The sequence below is a fragment of the Aspergillus uvarum genome (genome assembly GCF_003184745.1).
Source record: "Aspergillus uvarum CBS 121591 unplaced genomic scaffold BO82scaffold_73, whole genome shotgun sequence".
Classification (NCBI taxonomy): domain Eukaryota; kingdom Fungi; phylum Ascomycota; class Eurotiomycetes; order Eurotiales; family Aspergillaceae; genus Aspergillus; species Aspergillus uvarum.
Window position 1 is genome coordinate 11,315 of NW_020291370.1, and position 23,520 is coordinate 34,834.

Here is a 23,520-nt window from a genome sequence, read left to right on the forward strand (position 1 = left end):
CAACTCAGTCTCGTCCCCTTTTCGGGTATCCGGCCTGCAAACCACTCAAACCCGGTCACGTGGCTCACCGGGCCACCGGCAATGTCCGCTGTCAGATGCTCTCTGGCTCGCTCGCGATCACTTGCGACCACTTGCAACCACTGTGACACTGGCACAAACCTTGGTCTGGAGCGATGTCAGGCAACGGGGTGTCGACGGGATGTCGTTGCAGGGGAGGATTTTGCGTAGTTGTAGGGGTCATAGGGGTTGTAGTGTCGTAGAACAATCATCCCTCTACAGCTAACCGAGACCCGTATCTACGGCAGGTAGTGTGGTCTGATCGCATCGCAGATTCACCAATGGCGAGCACCCATTACTATGCACGCCACGCCGGGGAACCGCTGTTATCGAGGGGGATATATCCCTCATCGCCATGCCCTTGAGATCTGATACTGGATCAGGAGATCTAATCTATTCGCGTGTATCTCCAGCGAATGGCTGTTCGAATGGCGAACAGGTGCCTTCAACTGCGCGTTTTCTACAAATGTTCTCCTTTTCGTGAGTGCCCTTGGCTGTCACGTATGAGATTGAGCGGTTCGTCCGAGCCAGCGGAGTCGGAGTCACCCACCCACTCTACTGCCCGAAACAGAAGAACGCCTGTTCTCGCCACGGCACGACGGCTACTCTACTCCGGAAGGCAGGCGAAGCGACTCTCCTGAGGAAGCTTTGTACGATAGTTAGCCTTAAGCGTGTCATTTATATGGCTCCGAACACGAAACAGTGTCTAATCTTATTATCCACGACAAATTGAACATCTTTCAGCCTACGTCGATCCCTACAGTACTTCGTACTGCACTGTTCATGCAGTGGTGGCCGATTGCCGGTAATCCCCGGCATGGACGAGTTCCAAGCGTGCTCACCGCCCCCGGCGATAAGCGGCAATAAGCCACATGCACGTGACACAAAATAATCAATGGCGGCGCTTTTTTCTCCCCCGGGGCAAACTTGAAGGCTGTGCAGCACCACATCACCATCTTATCCAATCTGCCCCAAATCTGACTGACGCCATCACTATGGCTTTTCGGGCAAACTCTGGAACACTCCGGAGATGGGGCCTGGGGTCCCGATCCCGGTGGGTGGGGAGTGTTCGTGGATTGGCGACTGTGACGGATGCCGCGCGGTATGGATGATCTTCGGTGATCTGGGTTCCCACGCACCTCCGTTCGAATGCTAATTTCTTCTCTGTCTGGGTGTAGAGGATATGATGTCGTGGTCATCGGCGGCGGACATGCCGGAGCGGAAGCCTGCGCGGCGGCGGCGCGCTCCGGCGCACGAACGGCGTTGATCACCCCCTCGCGCTCGAACATCGGCGTGTGCTCGTGCAATCCGAGTTTCGGCGGTATTGGCAAGGGGACGATGATCCGCGAGGTGGACGCGATGGACGGCGTGGCCGGCCGCACCATCGACAAGGCCGGAGTGATGTTCCGGACGCTGAACCGCTCCAAGGGTCCCGCCGTTTGGGGCCCGCGCGCGCAGATCGATCGCGATCTCTACAAGAAGTATATGCTGGAGGAGCTGAGTTCCACCGAGGGGCTGAGTATTGTGGAGGGCAAGGTGGGCGATATTGTGGTGTCGAAGGAGGGCGTGGAGGATCTGCCGGGGGCGCAGGGCAAGATTGTCGGGGTGCGGCTGGAGTCCGGCGAGGTGATCTCCACGAGTCGCGTGGTGATCACGACGGGCACGTTCTTGGGCGGGGAGATTCATATTGGGCTTGAAGCGTATCCTTCGGGGCGGATGGGCGAGGCGGCGACGTTTGGGCTGAGCAAGTCCCTCCGTGAGGCTGGGTTTCAGCTCGGTCGCTTGAAGACGGGGACGCCGCCGCGGTTGGATCGGAAGACGATCGACTTTGCGCCGTTGGAGGTCCAGGAGGGCGACCATCCGCCCCAGCCTTTCTCCTATCTGAATGATGCTGTGCAGGTTGGCGATGAGGGCCAACTCAACTGCTGGATGACGTACACTAATGAAGCCGTGCATGATATCGTGCGGGCCAACCTCGACAAGACTATACACATTCGCGAGACGGTCAAGGGTCCGCGGTACTGTCCCTCGTTGGAGTCTAAGATCATCCGCTTCGGACACAAGGACAGGCACATGATCTGGCTCGAGCCTGAAGGATTTGCGCCCAACGATGTCATCTACCCCAACGGTATCTCGATGACTATCCCCGCCGACGCGCAGTATGCCATGCTCCGCAAGATTCATGGACTGGAGAACGTGATCATGCTGCAACCTGGCTACGGAGTGGAATACGACTACATCGACCCGCGCAACCTGTGGCCGACGCTGGAAACCAAACTCATTAGCGGGCTGTATCTGGCCGGCCAGATCAACGGGACGACGGGATACGAGGAAGCTGCCGGTCAGGGTATCATTGCTGGCACGAACGCCGGCCTGTCCGCGCAGGGCCGCAAGCCGCTCACCCTGCGCCGCTCCGACGGGTTCATCGGCATCATGATCGACGACCTGATCACCAAGGGCGTCTCCGAGCCCTACCGCATGTTCACGACGCGCAGCGAGTACCGCATCTCGACGCGCGCGGACAACGCCGATCTGCGCCTCACGCGCATGGCCCGCGAGGCCGGCGTGGTCTCCGACACCCGCTGGCGCCAGTTCACCGAGACGGAGGCGCAGATCCAGGAGCTGCAGACCCTGCTCACCAACACCCGGCTGTCGTCCTCCGCCTGGGCCCGACTCGGCTTCCCGTCCCGCATCGACGGGTCTGTCCGCTCCGCCATGGATCTTCTGTGCCTTCAGGAGACGGGTATTGACTCGCTGATCCCCCACATCGAGTCCCCGACGGGCACCGTCTACAATGCGAACTCGTTCGCACCGGAGATCCGGTCCCGTGTCGCCATCGAGGGTCGGTACGCGCCCCACGTCGCGCGCCAGGAGGCTGCGGCCCGCAAGGCCCTGCAGGACGAGAATCTGCTTCTCCCGCCGGACATGAACTACAAGGCGGTCCATGGTCTCAGCGCGGGCGAGGTCGAGGTCCTGACTCGCATCCGCCCGGTGAGCGTGGGGATGGCGCGGCGACTGGAGGGCGTGACTCCTGCGGGGGTGCTGAGGGTTCTGATGTATGTGCATCGGTCCGGGACGGTGGGTCGCACGCCTGTGGCGGCGGAGGGGCTGGAGGAGACGCCTGAGGATGTCCTGACGCAGGCTCCTTAATTTGAGGGAAAGGATATTCAATGTACATTTTTTATGGGCTGTAATATAGATAGCGACTTGGCATTTATGGGCTGGAGTTCGGTTTTGCATGGCTGGGAGGGGTTTTCTGCAACAGATTTATTTATTTTGCAACTGTATTCTTGGTTATATTGGGTAGGCATGTACGGCCCACGTGTGGGCCGTATGTATAGTTTCTATGCCTCTGTTCGAATCTTGGCTGAGACGCTGTGAAGAGTAACACCGCAGCTGATAATATCAACCAAGCTCACACAATGAGAAGTCAGTCACCTATACGGACCATTAACCATCCATCCAGCGATGCACTAAGAATGGCCATACGTTGAAGCCAGCTCGCTACATCAACCATCAACCACCACGAATCCACGACATCGTTCCTATACCGCCCACTCCTGAGCTTGGTCAATATCTCTACCAATGAAGTCCGGCACAAGTTCTGACCCATTATCCCACATGCACATGCAGATACTCCATCCGACCTTTCCCGTTCCTGAGAAACTCAATAATCCGGTCTCTCCATCAAGAACGCATTAACCGACTGCAGGGTCGAGCGCGAGGGGTTCGCATCCGGCTGGCACAGGGTGATCCACGCCAGCCGCTGCCGAATGAACTGCTTTCCAATACTCTTCCTCTCGGTGGGGGTGAAGTTTCCTGGAAATCCACCTCGTCAGCCAAGCCCACCCTGCATTAAGGAGCATGAAGGAAAACTCACCCTCCTCGTCATAAAACAAACACAGAATCGCCAACAGCGCGCCAACCGACAGATCCCGGCCGGACTCACAGACCACCAGCACCGAGGCCTCGGGGTTCCGGGACAGAGTCTCCCTGACAAACTCCCGCACGCGGTCGAGGTTCTTGCGCAGATCCCGACTGCCCAGTTTCGCGGGGCCACAACCGAGATCCAGCCTCATGGTCTGCGTGGCCTGCGTCTCTTCGTCCGCTGTAGCAGACTCGGCGGGTTTGGCGTTGCAATCCACCACCAGATCAAACCCAACCCCAGCTTTTGGGTTTGCAAAATCCCCCGCTCGCCCAAGATACAAGTTCCTGGAGGGAACAATCCGCACCGCCTTGCTGCCTTCCGCTCCCCCCTCTGGTCTCTCCCCCTCACCCGCAGCTCCCCCTTGTTTCTCTCGCGCGAGCAACTCCGCAATCAAAGCCGGGATATCCTCCTCATTCCGCCGCAGGAGCTCCTCCTTATGCGCCCAGAAAAGCGGGGGCGTGAGCCCCAGCGCCCAGCTCTCGCTGTCGTCCCCGGCGCCCTGGATGTATCCGCCCGCGGACACCTCGGCGCCGTGCACGCGCTTCGAGGCCGAGCACAGCACGAAGAGGTTGAACTCCCCGTCCGGGGATGTGGTGAGCGTGGTCGGGTGGAAGTAGGCTCTGTTGGCCCAGGCGAGGCGGATGGGGCGGGAGAGTTGGGTGCGGAGGCTGGGGAGGGAGAGGTTGAGGTCCTTTTGCTTGTCGTTAGTACTGCTGTCGCTGAAGGTCGGAAGGTGTTAAAGGTAGGGAAGGACGAAGACGAACCGTCAAATCCTTGACAAACCCGTCGATCCGCCGCTCGATCTGGGATTCTTCCGAGGCGGGCAGGAAATTCGGGGGGAATTGCACGGGGTGGTAGGCTGTGGCGTCGGGGAAGAGGGCGCGGTTCAGCACGGCCGTCCAGATGGGGATCGTTTTGGAAAGGGCGTCGGGCATTACTGGTTATTCACATCATTACTTGAATCCCGGGAGTGTGTCGTGATCATGCTAGTGTCGATTTATACAAGAAAGGGACTGTGGGTAGGGAAACTCACATTTACCCCGTCGAGTGGAATCTACAATTATGCATCTATACCCCCCCTCCGCAGTTCTTAGCATCCTGTACATCCCAATCTAATGTCCACCGTCTAAGCGAAGGGGAGACAAGGTAACTAACCCCCCATAATGCCCAGCCACGCCCAACACCTGCAGATTGAGTCTACGCGAGCTGAAATCCCACACCCCGGTGTGCCCGTCCGTGCTCTTGAAGTACACGCTGCCCGTCTTGTCGCGCGGCGCGATGTACCAACTGCCGCACCGCTCGTTGGCGATCAGGGGCAGCCCGTAGTGGTCGCGCACCTCGGCCACGAACTGCGCGTCCGTCGCGATGCTGGTCAGCCGGTTGGTCACGGTGAGGGCGGAGCGGCGCAGCGCGGTCAGCGTCTGGCTGATGGATTGCTGTTCGGCGGAGGGGAAGTGCAGGTCTGCGAGGGTGGAGGGGAAGGAGGGGTCCATTTTGGGTCCCCTTTTCTGTCTGGGTGTGGGAATGGAGATGAGGAATGGAGAAAGAATGAATGTCGTTGGAGGGGTTGATGGTTGATCTCCGCGGTTGGCGACGGGATTATTTTTCGTGATGCCTTAGCCTTCAGGTGTCACGTCGAGTCACGTGGGATAAGAGATTGTATCGGCCGAGGCCGTGGCAGAAAGCTTGGCTGTGTTAGTGAAGGACGTCCATGATGATGTGCAACAGTGCAACCTCAATTGGGACGGGTAGATCGACATGCCGAGGATACGAAAGGCTTGTTTGACCGAGTAGCCCGGATGACGGTGTAAGGCTGTAAGGGTAATGTACTTGGAGTCTCATGCCCTGTTGTGAGCGATACCTGGATAAGCACTATTGCGTTGATCGGCATCGCATGTGCCTGGCCTTGTGATCCCCACTCGTGCCCTAACAATTCACCTTTATTGGCCGGTGACATCACCCATCCTTCGCCATTGTCGACGACACAACGTCACCGTCTGCGGCGTAGTCAAGAGACAGTCAAGCAATCTTAAATCTCGGCCGATTACCTTTGACCTTGTTGTGACCATGACCTCAACTGTCTTACTCGCCAGTAAACCCAACCATATAAACCCGTACAAGCACCGTAACCCCCTTAGCCAGCGTACCCTCCCTATATACTCCATCCGAGAAGATACCACCCCCAAGAACAAAATGACCCCCAATCCAACCCCCTACACCTACGAGAACGCCATCTACAGCGCCGGCCTGGGCGACGAGCGCCCGCGCTTTCCGCCGCACCCGCACGACTGGGAACCCACCGCAAAATCCCGCCTGTCAGCGGACAGCTTCGGCTACGTCCACGGCTCTGCGGGCACCGGCCAGACAGACGAGAACAACCGCGCCGCCTTCCGGAGATGGAACCTGCTGCCCTCGCGCCTGGTGCCGTCCGACTACCCCGACCTGAAGGTGAACCTCTTCGGCGAGGAATACCCCTACCCGATCGCCGTCGCCCCGGTCGGCGTGCAGAAGATCTTCCACCGCGACGGCGAGGCCGCCGTGGCGCGCGCCGCCGCCGAAGACAACGTGCCCTACATCCTCTCGACGGCGGCCTCCACCAGCATTGAGGACGCCGCGAAGGCCAACGGGGCGCACGGGAAGCGCTGGTTCCAGCTGTACTGGCCGCTGAACGAGAACAATAATATCACCGCTAGTCTGCTGCATCGCGCACAGGACGCCGGGTATACGGTGCTCGTGGTCACCCTCGATACGTATATCCTCGGCTGGCGGCCGAGTGATCTGGGAAATGCGTATAACCCCTTCCTCCGCGCGGATAGTATCGGGGTCGAGCTGGGGTTTACGGATCCCGTGTACCGGCAGAAGTTCAAGGAGAAGCATGGCAAGGAGGTAGAGGAGGATCTGGGCGCCGCGGCGCAGGAGTGGGCGCATACGGTCTTCCCCGGTAAAAGTCACGGGTGGGAGGATTTGCGGTTCCTGAAGGAGCACTGGAAGGGCCCGATTGTGTTGAAGGGGATCCAGACCGTCAGAGACGCGGAGTTGGCCGTCCAGCATGGCATGGATGGCATTGTTGTTTCGAACCATGGCGGACGGCAGCAGGACGGCGGCGTTGCCTCGTTGGAGGTCCTGCCGGAGATCGTCGATGCGGTCGGCGACAAGATCGAGGTGCTCTTTGATTCCGGGGTGCGCTGTGGCGCGGATATCGTCAAGGCGCTGGCGCTCGGGGCCAAGATGGTGCTTATCGGGAGACCGTATGTTTATGGGTTGGCGATGGGGGGCCAGGCCGGGGTGAGCCATGTCTTGAAGTGTCTCTTGGGGGATTTGGATCTGACGCTGCATTTGTCGGGGGTGCCGTCGGTGCGGAAGGAGCATTTGAACCGGTCGATTTTGAGGGAGGCGAAGTAGACCTGACCGCCCCTATATCCCAGTGAGATTATACTTCGTAATGTATTGTAGACTATACACGCTGATGCCAATGAATGATATACGAGTTACTGTGTTGGTCGGTTTGTGGCAAGACATCAGAACTTTTTCTATCCGCTAATAATATACATGCTCTCTCCGCAGAGACTATTTACAGGTTGGAAAGCCGCATTGTTCATTATTCCATCACACCCTCCCAAACATCACGAGCTGGTGGCAGAGGCCTTTTGAGCATTCTCCTCAGCCTTAGCAGCGAACTTGGCTCGGGCCAGTTCGATCCGTGACTTGGGACGCTCGCCCGTGCTGTTGACAGCATCCAACCCCTTGGCCTTGGCAGCCCACTCGCCTCGTCGTCTCTTGTACAGATCCATCGACCAGTTCCTCCACACGGCCCGACCCACAAACGAGTCGCGCAGGGCCATCTCGTTTTGCGCAAGCTCCTGCGCCATCCGCTCCTTGACGAAGAAGACATCCTTCGTCGCCTGCCACAGGGCGTCCACCACGCGGGATCCACTGCTGTCCAGGGCCAGATCCTTGAGCTGTCCGGTGAAGCGGGTGACCAGCTGGCGACGGAATTGAGTGGTCGAGGTGGGCAGCGTGAGCGCTTGCTGCAGGACATGCGAGGCAGTGGGGTCCGTGGCGATCTTGATCAGAGACTCCGTCGACTGTGCCAGCAAGCCAGAGTACACCAACCCGCTCAACGCTCCGGGAGCAGTCAACATCGTCTGCGCGAACAGGGAGCTGTGCAATCTAGCCGCCGCGAGAGCCTTCTGGTTGTTGGGGGCGCTGGTTCCCTCCTCACCATATCTCGGTTGTTCCACATCATCCTGAGAGAAGCCCTCCAGCCACAGCATTTTATCCAAGCGGCGAGCGGGGTCACGGTCGTAAGCAGCTTCCAGAGCACGGGCAATAGGGGCGGTATCGACCCCACGGATCAGACAACGCTCAATCAAGGCCTTGGGAACGATCAATCGGGACCGCTCAATGAGACCAGAGATCTGGGGAACAATTAAGTCGACCGCCTCTTTGAGATCGTCCTTACCAAGACGCTCGAGGATTCGCAGGACGACATATCCAGCGGTGATGTTGCGTGCAAGGGAGCCCATCTGTTCGCGCATGAGGTTCTTGTACAGCGCCTTGAACAACTTTCCGGGCAGGCACTTGACGATGGTCTCCAGTAGTCGCGAGCCAACTGGGTCGTACAGCAACCCACGGACGAAGATGGTGCTCTCAGAGCCTTCCGTAAACTCTTCGTCAGGGATCAATCGTCTCGTGATCGACTTGGGGTCCTTGGCGCTCGACTTGCCGAAATGCGACAGCTCCAAATACACCAACACCTGAAGCACCGGATTTCCAACGGGGTGAGTAGCCAGTGCGCGTAGATACGTGTCATCCAACCCAGACACCATATCCTTCATGACCTTCTTCAAAGTGGCCTCGAACGTCTCGGGGACGCCTCTCTTCTGGCCCACGGGGTTCTCCTTCGGCGTGTCGGTGTTAGCGAGACCCAATCTCTCCTTCTTCCGACTAGCGACAACGGAGTCGCTCAATGACAGATCCACCGGTTCTCCCGCCAACACCAGCAGGAGGACTCTGATCGTGTGCGACGCAAACCTCTCGGTCAGCAGGTATCCCCAGTTTCCTTGCAGCTCCTCCACCACCGTCATGAACATCTCGGCCAGCGACAGCTCGGGTTCCGGCTCCTCGTCCTCTTCTCCGTCCACTTCCATCTTCTCGGCCTTAGGCTTCGATGGCTTCTGCGTGAGGCCGGGCGCGGCGTTGATGAACAGGGTCTCGCAGCAGTGACTGGCGAACCGGTGCTGGACGAGGTGCAGGAAATGTCCGATGAACTTGTTGAACAGGCGTCGGATCTGGCGCATGTCGGACAGTGAGATGAGCTTCTCCATCAGCCGCGAGCACGATTGGCTGCACGCGATCTTCAATTCCTTGCCCCGAGCCTCCGTGTACACACTCTCGATGAACACCCGCCGCTCCTCGTCGTCACCGAACTGGTTCAGTTCCAGCACCTCGCTGGCGCGGGAAAAGTATTCCTGTTCCTCGGGGTCCAGGAGACCGAAGAACACCATCTCACCGGCATCGCCATTCTCCTGTTCGAAGCCCTCCTGCTCGGCTTGTTGGTCGTAGGATGGCTCCGCATCCAGTGCGATGTAGTCGGCGCCCTCGGTGAAATCGTTGTTGGCGGGCTCATCGTCGGTCGAAGGCTTCAAGCGCTTGGGCAGGGTCTCTTCCGGGACCTCGTCGCGTTTGCGCTTGGAGGCATCCTTGTTGGCCTTGTCGGCGGCCCGACGACCTCTCTTCTGATTCTCACGCGGCATTTTGGATTGACCTTGGTTGAATGGAGAGGCTTGCGATCAACGGTCGGGGGCCAGTTTTTTTTCGGCGGAAACCCAGCGGTGGTCCAAGCGTCTCCGCGGGTTGTTTGCCGCGTTTGCAGGGCGCGGCCAGGCCAGGCGGTCAGGCGCAAATTTTGAAATGTTTGCTGGCTGTCACGTGCGCTTCGTCATTTCGACGATGCTGCTTCGTTTCTGCGGCGGAAATATTCCAAAGTTGGTCGCCGTCGTTACTCAAAGATCATCGACGCTTCAATTGACTCTTTTTCGTCGGCTGGCAACCTCATTGTGTCATCTGCATTTTTTCAAACCACATATATCCAAGAAAAACCACAAGAACATCAAAATCTCGGTCGTCGAACCCGACCATGCTGAACAGAGCCCTTCTCCGAACGCCCTGGTTGCGACCAGCAATCTTCAGCGCCTCACACCCCTCGATCAGCGCAACAGCAGCCTCAGCACCGCGCTTTCCAGCCCTCTACGCCTCCACCAGACCTCTCACCTCCATCCCCTCCCGTCAATCCGAACACCCACCCACGACAACCTCAACGCCACCGTCCGAGACTGCTGCACTCCCATCGCAAGACCCCGAACTCGCCACCACAACCACCACAACCACCCCGGAACCCACCTCCCACATCCCCTGGTACCTCCAAGACGAGCCCGACCAGCCCGCCACGCGCCCAATCACCTCCGGCGAACAGATCCCCGCCCTCCCGGAAAACCCACCGGCCCTCCTCGCGGCGCTGCTGGAGTACACCTTCAAAGACCTGGGATTGGACGGGCTGAAGCTCCTCGACCTGCGGGGACTGGACACGCCGCCCGCGCTGGGCGCCAACGTGATCATGATCGTGGGCACCGCGCGCAGCGTCAAGCACCTGAACGTCTCGGCGGACCGGCTGTGCCGCTGGCTGCGCGCCACCTACAAGCTGACGCCGTTCGCGGACGGGCTGCTGGGCCGCAACGAGCTGAAGATCAAGCTGCGGCGCAAGGCGAAGCGCGCGCGCCTGGCGAGCAAGTCCGGCACGCTGGTGGACGACAAGGACGACGGCATCACGACCGGGTGGATCTGCGTGAATGCCGGGATCGTCGAGGAGGCGCCCCAGGCCGAGGTGACGGCCGCGGAGGAGGCTGGGTTCGAGGGCTTCGGGAATGCCGGGTGGGGAACGCGCGTGGTCGTGCAGATCTTTACGGAGGAGAAGCGCGCCGAGGTGGATTTGGAAGGGCTCTGGGAGAAGAATCTGGCCCGTGTTGGGCGGCAGAGGGAGAAGGAGAGGGCCGAGCGCGAGGATGGGGTGGAGTGGTTGTAGTGTAGTCTACCAAGAAGAGGGAGTTCATGATCGGGTGTATGATTACGTGAATGCATTTCTGGGCCGGTATGTACATTAGATTCCATTCTGTTTTGGGGCCCTCCCCCTGGGTTGGGGGGGAGGTTGAAAATTAAAGCCACATTAGGTGTACATGAATCTTTTGTATATATAGAAGTCGATGTGGTATAACTTTTGTTTCGGGGTGTCTAGTTGAACACCACGGTCTTGTGGCCGTTGAGCAGCACGCGGTGCTCGGCAAAGTACTTCACCGCGGTGGCAAGGACGTTGCTCTCGACGTTGGAGCCGGCGTGGGTCAGCTCCTTGGGGCTGAGGGCGTGGTTGACGCGGACGACGTTCTGCTCGATGATGGGGCCCTCGTCGAGGTCGCTGGTGACGAAGTGGGCGGTGGCACCGACGATCTTGACGCCGCGGTCGTAGGCCTGGTGGTAGGGCTTGGCGCCCTTGAAGCTGGGCAGGAAGCTGTGGTGGATGTTGATGATCTTGCCGGACATGGCGTCGCAGAGCTTAGGCGAGAGCACCTGCATGTAGCGGGCGAGGACGACCAGGTCGATGTTGTGCTCGGCGATGAGCTCGAGGATGCGGCCTTCCTGCTCGGCCTTGGTGGCCGCGGTGACGGGCAGGTGGATGAAGGGGATGTTGTAGGTGGCGGCCAGGGCGGCGAAGTCCGGGTGGTTAGAGACGATCAGTGGGATGTCGATGGCAAGCTGGCCCGTCGACGCCCGGAACAGCAGGTCGTTCAGGCAGTGGCCGATCTTCGACACCATGATCAGCACCCGCGGCTTGGCCGTCGCCGAGACCAGCTCGAAGGTCATGGCCAGCTTCTCGGCCGTCGGCGCGAACGCCTCCCGCAGCTGCTCCAGCGTGGGCGCCGGCGTGCTCTCCGGCTTGAAGTGCACGCGCATGAAGAACCGCTCCGAGGTCGGGTCGCCGAACTGCGACGAGTCGATGATGTTCAGGTTGTTCTGCACCAGGTACCCCGTCACCGCGTGGACGATGCCCGGGCGGTCGGGGCAGGAAAGGGTGAGGATGTAGCTCATATTGGATGTTGAATCGGGAGGGAGAGGAAGGGAGGTGGTTGAAGAAGGGAAAGGGGGATTGGCGCGGGGGGGGGGGGGGGGGGGAGTTCAAGAATAAGGTTGTGGAGGTTGTTCCTGACACGATGCAGAATTTAAGCCGCTGGCGAGAGCCAAAGCAGGTTGCCCCGCCGCAAGCGGCGATGAGTCAATCCGGTCTCGCGCTCACTGGCCCGCCGCCCTGGTGATTGATTAGATTAGGGCCTGAGCTTAGGGTTGATCGTCTAGGGTTGTTGCTCAGGGCTGCAGATCATTCTGCACGACCTTTAAGGCTGAAGCTAGCAGTTTAGGCCGGAACATTCAGATATGGTCTGTTGCAAGATTTTCTCGACACATAACGGAAAATGAAATCGGAAACAATATTTATACATAGTACAATCCATATTCCTCTGGAAGAAAGTGAAAACATTACAATAATTACCCAAATATCATCATAACAAATAAGATTGACGCAATCATAATGACTTATCACAACCCTATATATTGTTAGGAGTTCTGCTCAAAAAACAAGGAGTAGCTCTTCAGCTAGCCTGGAATGAGAGAGACAATTAGTTTTAATATACAGGCATTGTTATATGCTTTATTTAAGATTAACGATGCAGAGCGAGAGTTGCAGTTTCACTCTGTACCATATTTCGCACATATTTAGAACAAGTCTTGAGCAATACGATTAGCAAAGAAGGGCTGCTGAGAGTCCACGGTGGGTTACTTGGAACTGCCAAGAATAGCCATTCCTTTCTATCCGGTCTTGTGGGTATTACGGGCAGACTTCTGGGCTCCGGCGAAGCGCCTACCTAGTTAGCAATACATAGACACGTTCAATTGAGTGGTAGAAGTTGAACTTAATTGAATTGAATCGAAATCAATTCGGCATTTAGGAGATGTAAGAGAAAAGGGTGGTAATCCTAGCGCTGTCCTCGAACCGAGCGCGAAGTAGCTAGAACGCTGGCAGCTTCTCGCTGCCTAATCAAGTCTCCCTCTATGAGATGTATACATGTCCACTCCTGGGGTGCGAACACGCCATATCTCAGGTGGTACTCTCCACTTCGACGAGGGCCTATCCAATGATAGGAAAATGAATTCAACCTTGGAAGCCGTTTCGGAGAAAAGTCGTCGGCGATGTTCGATAACAGCGTCAATGGAGAGAGACATCGAGAGGAAAGCCTTGCACAATAGAAGCCTTGAGGAGACTTGAGCTGAGCTTATCCTGTTAGTATCAACGTTCCAAACGTGTTATACACGAACTACATATTACACGTTCTTCCAGTAAATGAGAAGGCTGCTGTCAGGGACGTGGATGTGTGATGAAGCTACATGAAGCTATCTGAGAAACTAGTCAAATACTACTGAGGTCAGTGGTGAGCAGCCTAGCTACAGAGGCCGTAGGGCTGCCAACAAGTTCAATGGTTGTAGCAACATATGTGAAAGAGCAGAACATATGAATATGGAGAAACACGTCATAACCAAAGAAGCGGGTTTTTTATTATACTTGTTATCCCATGCGCAACCTTCTCCGCTCTCCAGCCCACGTAGCCCCCAGTTGTTTGATTCTCAGATCCTAGATCCTTTCCTAGACTCACCCATTCTTCTCCTATTCGAGAGACCCTGTATATCAGATCCAGTATTTCCTCACCAGCATGCCTGCATGCGATAAGTTAAGTTAGATTGGCTTACCTAAGCTTTGACCACCTTGTAGGAATAAAGGGCCACTTGATCATTCGAACTGGCCCAGTAAGTTCTACATTCACCAGATGTTAGGGCATCATTGGAGGAATCGCCCTTGCAGTTCTCCTTAGGATAGGTATAGATCTTGTAGTTGCTGGTGCTGTACGTGGCCTTGACAGACCAGACGCGGTGGCCCGCCTCCGCGTCGAAATTGAAGCACCCGGTCTCAGTGTAATCGCCAACACTGTAGATCAAGGCACCACCGCATTCTTTCCCATGATATCCATCCAAATCATAGCCTGAAACGACGGTAGCTGCCAGGGCAAGGGTGCCGGTGAGGAAAGTGAGAAGCTGCATGGTGTAATAGAGGACAGGAAAGACTGGGGAATATGAAAGAAAGAGGCCAATAGAGAAAAAGTAGGTTGAAGCGAAAGACCGAAGGAAATATACAATTGACTCGGAAACCTTGTATGATGGTTGGAGGAAGTTTCGGGACGAGAGTCTTTCTCATATTTATACGTATTCAACAGGGCTTAATTGTTTCTATCTGGTTGACCCCGGTACTCATGTTTGAGTGTAAGAGCCGGACTTAGAGCTCATGCTCAGGTGGAAAGCGCTAAAGAAGACTGTTATTATCTAGCGCTGTTGTGGCCTCATTCAGTGGGTTCAGGAACCATGAGTATTTACACCCGTACCAAAACTATAAGCCCGGGACACACAGAGACGCGTGGCCGGCTGAATCCATGTTTGTTTGCTAACGGTAATTGGAACAACAGGCTGACCCTCTTAGATGTGTGGCGAAATAGCGTCAGCTTTCACTTCTCATAATAACCTTGAATGGATAGTAGTCACGAGGACTGCTGTTGCACAAACAAGAGAATATGAGCATATGTGAATGACAAAAGTTCATAGTCGGGGTAGCTCAGATATTGATATATAAGCTACGTTGGCGCGACCTAGAAACCGGCCCTCTAAACTATTTGACATCGGAAACTCCGGGTTCCTCTTCTTGCTAGCTACCAAGTGCCACTATTGGCGTTACGTTGGCATCCCAAACTATAGATCTAGCTTAAGGTCCGGCTTATACCCGAACCTCTCTTAGCGCAGTGTCCAGTAGTCTAATAACGCTTAGGGCAGGCTACACTTACAACACTCGATAGAGCTGTACTTACCTGGGCCTTGTATTTCCCCACTATGTAATCTTAAGTCGTATACCTACCCCCAAAAGGGCAGATCGGTCACGCTCCGAGATCTATTTTCTGGACAACGGCCCACATCAGTCTTTTCCGCGCAGACCACGGATGTCAGTACCAGAGCATAGGGCAGGAATAATTAACATTCGGATGTTAATGACAAGGAAGACTGTCTGTGATCACAGACTGGCTGTAATATAGCCGTACCGAAAGTGGTTACAAAGATTAGGGAGCGCCAAGTATTACTATACTAGCAGTCCAGAGTCACCATGGAATTGACACACGCCTAAGGCCATGATTTGAGTCTTCTTCCTTCGCTAGCGCTAGCAACTCCCTAAACTGAATCTTCTGACTCAGTGCACGCTCGTGTCTATGAGTTTGAATACTATAAGTTAGTCTATATTGTAACTAAGCAGACACTAAATACTTTCCTGAGGTTTATTACAATTAGCACCACAGTGGAAATTATTTTCCTGGACTGACCCGGTACCCACATTATGTCGGCTCGCGTCGAGTACAGTGCACAATATGAATATTGAGGCACAAATTTCTAATTACTTGTGATAAGCGATCTGATTAGCAATTCCGGTATAGAGCATACTTGCACTAATAATGCGACTGCAAAAAGCGAGCCCATTCCACAAGTTCTTAGCTGTCTGATACCAAGAAAACCACAATCTATAAGCGCAAGTTCTCTCGGAACAAGTTGAGACTTTGTTCATAACCGGATTGGTGCGGTGACATACAACATCCAAAGGCATAGTCTACGTGGGACAGAAGCTAGTGGCTAACCGATGTTTTGAAATGCGATATTCATGAGGCGTTACAGCTCCCTAGCTTAGTACAAGAAGGAAGAGGCACTACTAGAAAGGCCGCGTAAGCAGGTCCCCATGATTGGTCCCTCTGATGGATCCATGTTGGGGACAACTCCGTTTCTTGAAAAAATATCAACAGTAAAGTTTTATGGCTTCTCCGACTATCACAAGACATACATCTGTGAGATGGGTTGATGTGCAGGTTATCAGGGTGTGAAAACCGTTGATATAGGTGAGAGATGTGTGGAAGCTTACTGTAGCCCCTCGTTGAACTGGGCAACTTCGGTCTTAAGTTGAATGACTGAGGGCTGCCCGGAAAGATCAGCTATCAGATCAATAGTTCAGTCAATAGGTACCTATTAGTTCAACTTACTGGCTTATCGATACTTAACCTAGATATGGCCTAGGTGTTAGTAGTATACATTAAGCAAAGAAGCAGGTGCTTTTAGTCTCAATTCTTACCAAGGACCCCCTTTTCTCAGAGGCAGCAACGAAATATTTTACATTAGCGTTACTTGATGCTCCGATATATGGATTTAAATCTGGTGACTCTGAGTTAGTTGCCATTTTATGCTAGGCTGCTAGCTAATCACATCCGGCCCCATCTTCCGAAAAGACACAACTTACCAGTTATCTAAAAAGTTTTTGTAATACTGGATAAGGCGTTGATTCTTATATAAGATATAGAGATATAGTTATACATGACAGTGGACCACATGATTATTGTACCTAGATCTACTTGATAAAATATGATTTGTCTACCCAACCTTCATACCTAGAGAGTACTTTTTGATAAGAAACACTATCAAAATTTGATATTTCATTTGCATATAGCTTCATATATGGAGGAATATTTTTCTATACCTTGAAAACCAGATGTATAGTTTTATGAATTGCTGTATAAAGTTATGTTGATTTAGCATTCCGTCTCAGCATCATTAACAGCGCTTACGTGACAGAGTTTAGACCATGAAAATTTTATTGCTCTACAGGAACAAAGGCTGAGTTAAAACTATTATTGGTATCCTAGTCATAAACCTCCTTGCATGTTGAGGTATATTAAACTACTTCATTATTCTCTCACCCCTCAGTTGCTGGTTGCAAAAGTTGACTATTGTCGGTGTTTCTGAGTAATCCGGCAACATGACCCAAAGCAATTCACCCACCGCGTTTCCATGTTGATACCGTAGCTAGTTCAACCACTAAGAATCATATTAGATGCGTATCCAAAACCGCCCTGACTCCTCGTATCGCTTACAGTTATCCTGGTTTCTTCAGGCTAACCAGCAAGCAATATTTATTATTGTCATCAGATCCTACATACAATGCAAACTGATTTCAATCTTTTATTACTTTCAATAATTGAACAAAATCTTGTATATTTGTGGTATATGAATTAAACCTCTACCACGTGGGCGCATCAATCGCACCATGAGAATTAGTTGGCAGGTGTGATGTGGTTTATCTATGCCTGAGGCATCAATATGTTAACGGAGCAGGAATCCCGAATTATCAGTGATTGTCAGTGACTGCTTTATATCACGGAATTCATATCCCGATGCTTCATCTCATCCCACTTTTTGCCATGACCCCGCAATTATCGCATTCAAACTTCATTCATGGTGTCTCGCGCATCCTCAATCATGTCCCCGAAGAGCAAGTCCCCAAAGCCTGTTCGAAAGCATGTGACGACGGCGTGCAACCCTTGCAGAGAGGGCAAGGTGAAGGTACTCGACACGCGAGGTTCGAGAGAAATGCGTTTGCTGATCACAACACACATCCCAGTGCGACGGAGCCACTCCCACTTGCGGAAATTGCGAGGCAAAAGCCAAGAGATGCTCCTATCGCCAAGTTGATGACAGGCGCAAGTAAGCTCTACACATCAATTCTAGGGTGTCACTGCTCATGAGCTATCCTTCTTTAGAATCCCGGTACGAGTGAGCTTCGGTGTTCTGGCAAAGAGAATCAATCAGCTTGTTTTTTATATCGAAGGGCAGGGCCTGGAAATCCCATGCATGGACGAGAGCGACATTTTGATGATCGAAAGCATATTTGATGCGCTTGGAATGCAATGTTATGGTCTTGCAACTGGGAAGGATACCTCGACCCCACTGCGGCACATTGATGTCGCCAAACATGGGGAAGACGGTCCGCTTTCTCCAGGTGCAATACCACCTCATCATTATAACGCGGTTGCCGCTTCTTCCTCACCATCCACCGGTGCAGATCCGCAAGAGACTTTAGGCGCGCAGAACCTTGTATCTTCAGTGGCACAGCCAGCGCAAAGCGTCTCGGGGAGAAGCTCAACAGTGCTGAACGGTGACAAGAAAACATGTACGTCTCCACGAAGTCAAAGGGATGAACTGCCGAACACGACGATCCCAAGGGCGGCCGCTGCCTCGGCATGCTCCTCTGACCCCAGCGAAACTAGACCTCAACCTCAACCTACCCCGCCTCCCCATGACCTCGAGGAGCACGAAGAGGATGAGGTCACTAATCAGCTGTCTTGCCGATTAGGACGGCTTCAAGTAATGCATGACGGACAGCTCCGGTACTACGGGTCCACCTCCAACCTCAACCTCCTGAATATCCTGGTCGGTGTCGCTCCGCCATGCTCAACAAATGCCCAGAAAGGAGCTCACGAATCCTTGAAGAGTGCGGAGCTTGATGTCCCAGTCGATGAAACATTCGAACAGCATCTGCTGAAGCTCTACTTCACATGGCAAGATCCATGTCTTCATGTCGTGGACGAACAAGTTTTCTGGAGGTCGAGAGCACAGAATCTGTACGATGACTTGGATACACCATACTACTCTGACACCCTGGTAAATGCTATGTAGGCGTTTACCCTCTATATCCCATACGCTTTGTGCTCACTGACAAAATGCAGGTGTGCAATCGGAGCTGCGTATGAGCCCCGATACCACCCGAGTCTTGTAACGTTTCCTCGATCGCTCGCCGAATTCTTTGGTGACCGTGCTAAAGTACTCCTTGAGTTGGAACTGGAGAATCCGTCATTGACCACAGTTCAAGCCTTGGTCATCCTCGGTGGGTATGAAGCCTCGTGTACGAGGGATACGCGGGGCTGGCTGTACAGTGGTAAGTCTTTGACGTTGCCGATGGATAACGAAGCTCAAGCAAATAATTGATATTGTAAGGTATGGCTATGCGACTGGCCTTTGATCTTGGGCTTCATCTGGACATGGCTCCATACGTGGCCAGAGACATCATCCCTTTGGAGGATGCCGAAATTCGCCGCCTGACCTTCTGGGGAGCATATATGAGCGAACAGTACGACCAAGGCTTTGCCCCAATAATTCCTATCTAACAAGGTATCTAGGTTCTGGGGCTGGTACCTCGGCCGTCATACTCGAAGCCCATTGCCGGTGATAACAGTCAAGAAGCTGGATGGGTGCAATGATACAGGAGCCGAAAAGTGGGAGCCATATGGCTCCCCGACCGCCTCGAACAACATAGCCGCTATTCCATGCACATTAGGGAAGCTATCCTACGAGTGGATCTCTCTCTATGATCTCCCATTGCCACTTACTGATGTTTTGTAAGATCTCAGGCGATGCGCTGGCATCGAACCCGGTTACTAACATAGGATGTAGATATGGCTGCTCTTCTATCTCCATACGTGAAATGCAGGAGCTAGCAGCGGATACAGTCAAGAAGCTCAAGTCTTGGAAGGCTGATTTGCCAGCAGAGCTGAACTTTGACAAATTCGAGAGTGGAGTTCAACCTCTTCCGCATGTGCTGGCTCTAAAGTGAGTTGAAACGAGATCCGCAAGCCCATCGATCGCTACTATGGCATACACTAATGTTCAGAAAAGCATGCAATATTATCAACTGATGATCCATTGTCACCGTCCGTACATCTCTCACGTTATCCAGCCTCAGCCACCTCAGGGTCCAGGCTCAGGGCATGCACGCATGACGTGCATCGAGTCGGCGATATCGATAGCGAAACTCCTCGCCCTCTATGAGCGACACTATAGTTTCCGCCGGGCCAATTACCTAGTTGTGTCATTCGTCTTCTCGGCTGCACTAATCCTTATTTTCATCACGGTACCTGTGAAAGGTAATGACGAAGATCAAGAGTTGATGGAGCATTTGAACACTTGCTTCCGTGCGTTGGATGAGATGGGCAGTCACTTCGAGAATGCGAGACGCACGAATACCTTTCTCACAACTCTGCAGCGCGACTGGCAGTATATTCGGCGAAATACGAAGGTATCTTTAGGGACCAAGAGGAAGTTGCCGTACTCGTTCACAACGACTGACCGTCAGACTATGGATCGAGATGAGAGTCCCCTACGCTCGACACATGATCAGAGCTGGTCTGCAGGAGCGGTAGGCCGAACCGGAGAGCAAGCAGATATTGACCTTCAACACTCAACTGGTCTTCCTTCCATCGATGATGGCTTGTCTTACTCTCTGGATTTCATGGAGTCTGGTTTGTGCAATATCCTTCTCAGCGAGGGGATTCCGAGGACATTCGAGTAGCCATCATCATGTGACGCGTCCGATCGGGTTCTCTATTCCTGGGCGTGGGTATACTATCATGGATCGTTCCCAAGTTATGTCAAAGTTCCTCATGTCTGAACAAAATGGCAGCGGGGCTCTTCAAGGTGATTTTATGCTGTAATTGAGTTCAAAGACTTCAATGCATGTTGCTAATATAAGCCAGCTTCTTTTCTAGGGCAAAATCATCGTCGAACAAGACCCATGCAGGGTTTCATCCGGTAAATGAATTCCGGCAGCCAAGACAGATTACAAATACACATCGAAGATATAAATCAACAGGTCAGAGTGGTTACTCAGAACAAGCAAATCACTTCCTCTACTCAGTTCAGACTCTTATCTTCTTCTGGGATCTCGCACCGTCCTGCACTTGACGCATCGTTAAACATCATGACTAGCAATGGGAAACATGCTCTCATCTTCGGGGCATCAGGTATCTCGGGCTGGTCGCTCCTCAACCAGTGTGTCTCATACCCTTCTCCAACGACTTTCAGACGCATTACAGGCTTGTGTAATCGTCCTCTCGCGAAAGAAGAGTCTTTGCTTCCTGATGACTCTCGGCTGAGAATTATTCCTGGGATTGATCTCACAGCCACCGTGAACACCGTTATAGAGCAGCTGAAAACGAAGGTTGAGGAGGTGGAAACGGTGAATGTTGTCTTCTTCTGCGGTAGGTTGGCAAATGGCTCCGTCTGGGTTCAACGTGCCCTTTCGTCCCATCGACACGTCAATTGACATCAATGCCCTCTGCACAGCATACGTCCAAACCAGTGACCCCGAATCGTCGAAAAGGATTAACACCCAGATCCTCCGCACGGCAATCGAAGCCACCAACGCTGTCGCGCCCAACCTAGAGGTCGTCATTCTACAGACGGGCGGCATGGGATACGGACTGGGGTTCCCCAAAGAAGTCAACCTCCAGGCGCCCCTGCACGAGGATCTCGCACGTATCCCCGAGCCATGGCACAGCAAGATCTTCTACTACAGCCAGTACGATCTTCTGACGGAGCTGTCCCAGCGACACGGCAAATGGACCTTCTCAGAGATCCGGCCCGACGGCATCGTGGGATTTGCCCCCGGCTTCAATGCCATGAACATGGCCCACGGCATCGCGTTCTTCCTCACCCTTTACCGGCAGGTTCATGGGGCGGGTGCACGCGTCCCGTTCCCGGGCAAGCAGCACGGGTACCACGCCTCCCACAGCGATACCTTTCAGGATATCCTGTCCAAGATGGAGATCTTTGCCGCGTTGAATCGCGACCGGTGCGGCAATGGCTCGACCTTCAATTCTGCGGATGGAGAGGTGGTGCGCTGGGCACAGGTCTGGCCGGGGTTGTGTGTGTACTTTGGTCTGGTGGGGTGCGAGCCTGATGGTAAGGAGAGAGCTTCCATGCAGGATTTTGTGGAGGCTCATGTGGACACGTGGAAGTCCCTGGTTGAGAGCAAGGGGCTGAAGAAGGGATTTATCGAGACGCAGAACTGGGACCATGTTCGCTTGATGCTCGTGGACTTTGATTTTGATCGCCAGTATTCGCTGGATAGGGCCCGGGCGGTAGGGTTTCGTGAGTCAATTGACACGGTCGAGGGTTATAAGATTGTTTTCGATCGGATGGTCAAGGCGCGACTCATTCCTGTATTCAGCTAAGGGGGCTGATCTTCCAGAAGCCAAAAGTATAGGCTTGTTGCGTTAGAAATGATGAAGTGTCCCAGAAAGCCGTGGTGCTGCCATGCTGTGTGATCTTACTCTGGGCGCCTAATGAACCACTGAAGACAGTCACGTTGAACAGCAAATTTTTCAGCACCAGTGCGATTGTCCCACATGAATCTCAGATCTTTCAAGACTACCTTATACCCTATATTAATGGGCTCAGTGACCAATCCAACGCGACAACACTATATGTAGACATACTTTCCAACTCCATATTTCCCCGCGTTACGAGCAACCATCATAGCTTCCACAACGCTTCCAAACCAGACAAACGACTGAACAAAGCCAACCCTCCCAGATAGAGAACTTACCCGGCGCATCATACCTTCCACAGCAGCTCCAGAGACTTCAACTACAGACAACCCACACAACCGCGCTCTTCACCCACGCACCCCCAATACAAAAGACCAGATCATATCAAAAACCACAATGCCCCCTGCTAGTCCCCATTCAAATCCCCCAGAACCCAATCCTCCCACCATGAAATCCGACACCTTCACCCCACCCAGGCCCGACCCAGCACGACCCTGACCCTAACCCTAACCCCTACCCTCCTAATCGAAACCTCCCACATCGCCCTCATCCCGGCGCAAACCGCGTGATGCACTTACTCCCAGCATGGGCCGACACTTTCCCACCACTTTGGAAACAGATTTCTCGGCTGTGGCGGGGCTGGGGGTTTCGGTGGTGACGGCGTTAGCTTTGTTGGATGTGGTGGAGGAGGAGGAGGAGGAGGAGGAGGAGGTGCTTGGGGGCTTGAAGGGTGGCGCGAGGGTGTTGATTGAAGGAGTGTGTGGTGGGGTGTGGCAATTTGTTGCGCAGATGCTGGCTTCTGGGGCTGGGGCGATGGCTGTGGGGCTTGTTCGGGGCTTCGGGGGAATTGCGGAGGGGGCTGGGTGTGCGCAGGTGGTGGATGATCGGGTGCTTGAATATGGGATGGATCGTGGAATGAGGAGGGGGATGGGTTAGAGGCGTTTGATGTGATTGTCGATGCGTTTGGGTCGCAGGGTCTGTGGTATGCGGCGGGACGGTGGTTGAAGCCTGGCCCTGGGCATGTGTATGTATCGGTTGGACCGGCGCTGGAGGCGTATACTTTGAGCAGTATGGCTGGGGCGTTTGTTAAGCAGATGTCGAATTGGTTCTTGCCTGTGTGGTTGGGTGGGATAGACAGGGAATATCGGGCAGGTTACGGCTTGGGTGGCTGCGGAGAAGCTGGAGAGGCTGAGGGTGTTGGCTGGGGAAGGGGTACTGAAGACTCTGTTATTATTCTACATCATTTTGGTTGCATTGCAAGGGCATCTGCCTCCGAGGGAGTTGCTGGAAATAGCACAAGTAGAACGAGGGCGTCTTTCTGAAGGCAACATTCAAGGAAGGAGTTTAGCGGTACTAGGAAGTAGAAAGAGGGCATGGATTTCAGGCTTCCTATCTTTTCGAATAGTCACCTGTCATCGC

General features: G+C 54.0%; 9 protein-coding genes across 9 annotated transcripts; 5 read left to right on the top strand and 4 right to left on the bottom strand.

Moving 5' to 3' along the window:
- Nucleotides 1-1,052: 1,052 nt before the first annotated feature.
- BO82DRAFT_368797 (tRNA modification protein MTO1) lies at nt 1,053-3,207 on the top strand (the record flags this gene model as incomplete). Its single annotated transcript, XM_025637139.1, has 2 exons — nt 1,053-1,159; nt 1,236-3,207. 2 exons carry the CDS (start codon nt 1,053-1,055, stop codon nt 3,205-3,207), a joined length of 2,079 nt encoding a protein of 692 aa, XP_025487235.1.
- Nucleotides 3,208-3,385: 178 nt separating this feature from the next.
- BO82DRAFT_436120 (initiator tRNA phosphoribosyl transferase family protein) lies at nt 3,386-5,641 on the bottom strand. The gene is made up of 5 exons (XM_025641093.1): nt 5,141-5,641; nt 5,019-5,053; nt 4,750-4,922; nt 3,938-4,676; nt 3,386-3,876 (listed from the first exon to the last, which is right to left on the bottom strand). The coding sequence occupies exons 1-5, from the start codon at nt 5,476-5,478 to the stop codon at nt 3,725-3,727; spliced, it is 1,437 nt and encodes a 478-aa protein (XP_025487236.1). The 5' UTR covers nt 5,479-5,641; the 3' UTR covers nt 3,386-3,724.
- Nucleotides 5,642-6,175: 534 nt separating this feature from the next.
- On the top strand, nt 6,176-7,520 carry BO82DRAFT_320473 (lactate 2-monooxygenase; the record flags this gene model as incomplete). Its single annotated transcript, XM_025632709.1, has 1 exon — nt 6,176-7,520. The coding sequence occupies one exon, from the start codon at nt 6,179-6,181 to the stop codon at nt 7,385-7,387; it is 1,209 nt and encodes a 402-aa protein (XP_025487237.1). The 3' UTR covers nt 7,388-7,520.
- nop9 (RNA-binding RNA processing protein NOP9) lies at nt 7,482-9,833 on the bottom strand. The gene has a single exon (XM_025630512.1). It carries the CDS (start codon nt 9,739-9,741, stop codon nt 7,609-7,611), a length of 2,133 nt encoding a protein of 710 aa, XP_025487238.1. The 5' UTR covers nt 9,742-9,833; the 3' UTR covers nt 7,482-7,608.
- A 142-nt stretch (nt 9,834-9,975) lies between these two features.
- Nucleotides 9,976-11,345, top strand: BO82DRAFT_358572 (RsfS/YbeB/iojap family protein). Its single transcript, XM_025636330.1, has one exon. The coding sequence runs from the start codon at nt 10,125-10,127 to the stop codon at nt 11,064-11,066; it is 942 nt and encodes a 313-aa protein (XP_025487239.1). The 5' UTR covers nt 9,976-10,124; the 3' UTR covers nt 11,067-11,345.
- Nucleotides 11,106-12,196, bottom strand: BO82DRAFT_358573 (formyltetrahydrofolate deformylase). Its single transcript, XM_025636331.1, has one exon. The coding sequence runs from the start codon at nt 12,122-12,124 to the stop codon at nt 11,273-11,275; it is 852 nt and encodes a 283-aa protein (XP_025487240.1). The 5' UTR covers nt 12,125-12,196; the 3' UTR covers nt 11,106-11,272.
- Nucleotides 12,197-13,834: 1,638 nt separating this feature from the next.
- On the bottom strand, nt 13,835-14,182 carry BO82DRAFT_406511 (uncharacterized protein; the record flags this gene model as incomplete). The annotated part of the gene is made up of 1 exon (XM_025639562.1): nt 13,835-14,182. The coding sequence occupies one exon, from the start codon at nt 14,180-14,182 to the stop codon at nt 13,835-13,837; it is 348 nt and encodes a 115-aa protein (XP_025487241.1).
- Nucleotides 14,183-17,476: 3,294 nt separating this feature from the next.
- BO82DRAFT_345728 (uncharacterized protein) lies at nt 17,477-20,342 on the top strand (the record flags this gene model as incomplete). Its single annotated transcript, XM_025633714.1, has 9 exons — nt 17,477-17,560; nt 17,619-17,701; nt 17,758-18,121; nt 18,305-18,669; nt 18,724-18,932; nt 18,992-19,124; nt 19,174-19,392; nt 19,448-19,603; nt 19,670-20,342. The coding sequence occupies 9 exons, from the start codon at nt 17,477-17,479 to the stop codon at nt 20,340-20,342; spliced, it is 2,286 nt and encodes a 761-aa protein (XP_025487242.1).
- Nucleotides 20,343-20,434: 92 nt separating this feature from the next.
- Nucleotides 20,435-22,053, top strand: BO82DRAFT_189944 (uncharacterized protein). Its single transcript, XM_025630513.1, has 3 exons — nt 20,435-20,467; nt 20,527-21,030; nt 21,116-22,053. Exons 2-3 carry the CDS (start codon nt 20,586-20,588, stop codon nt 22,003-22,005), a joined length of 1,335 nt encoding a protein of 444 aa, XP_025487243.1. The 5' UTR covers nt 20,435-20,467; nt 20,527-20,585; the 3' UTR covers nt 22,006-22,053.
- The last annotated feature ends 1,467 nt before the right edge of the window (nt 22,054-23,520 follow it).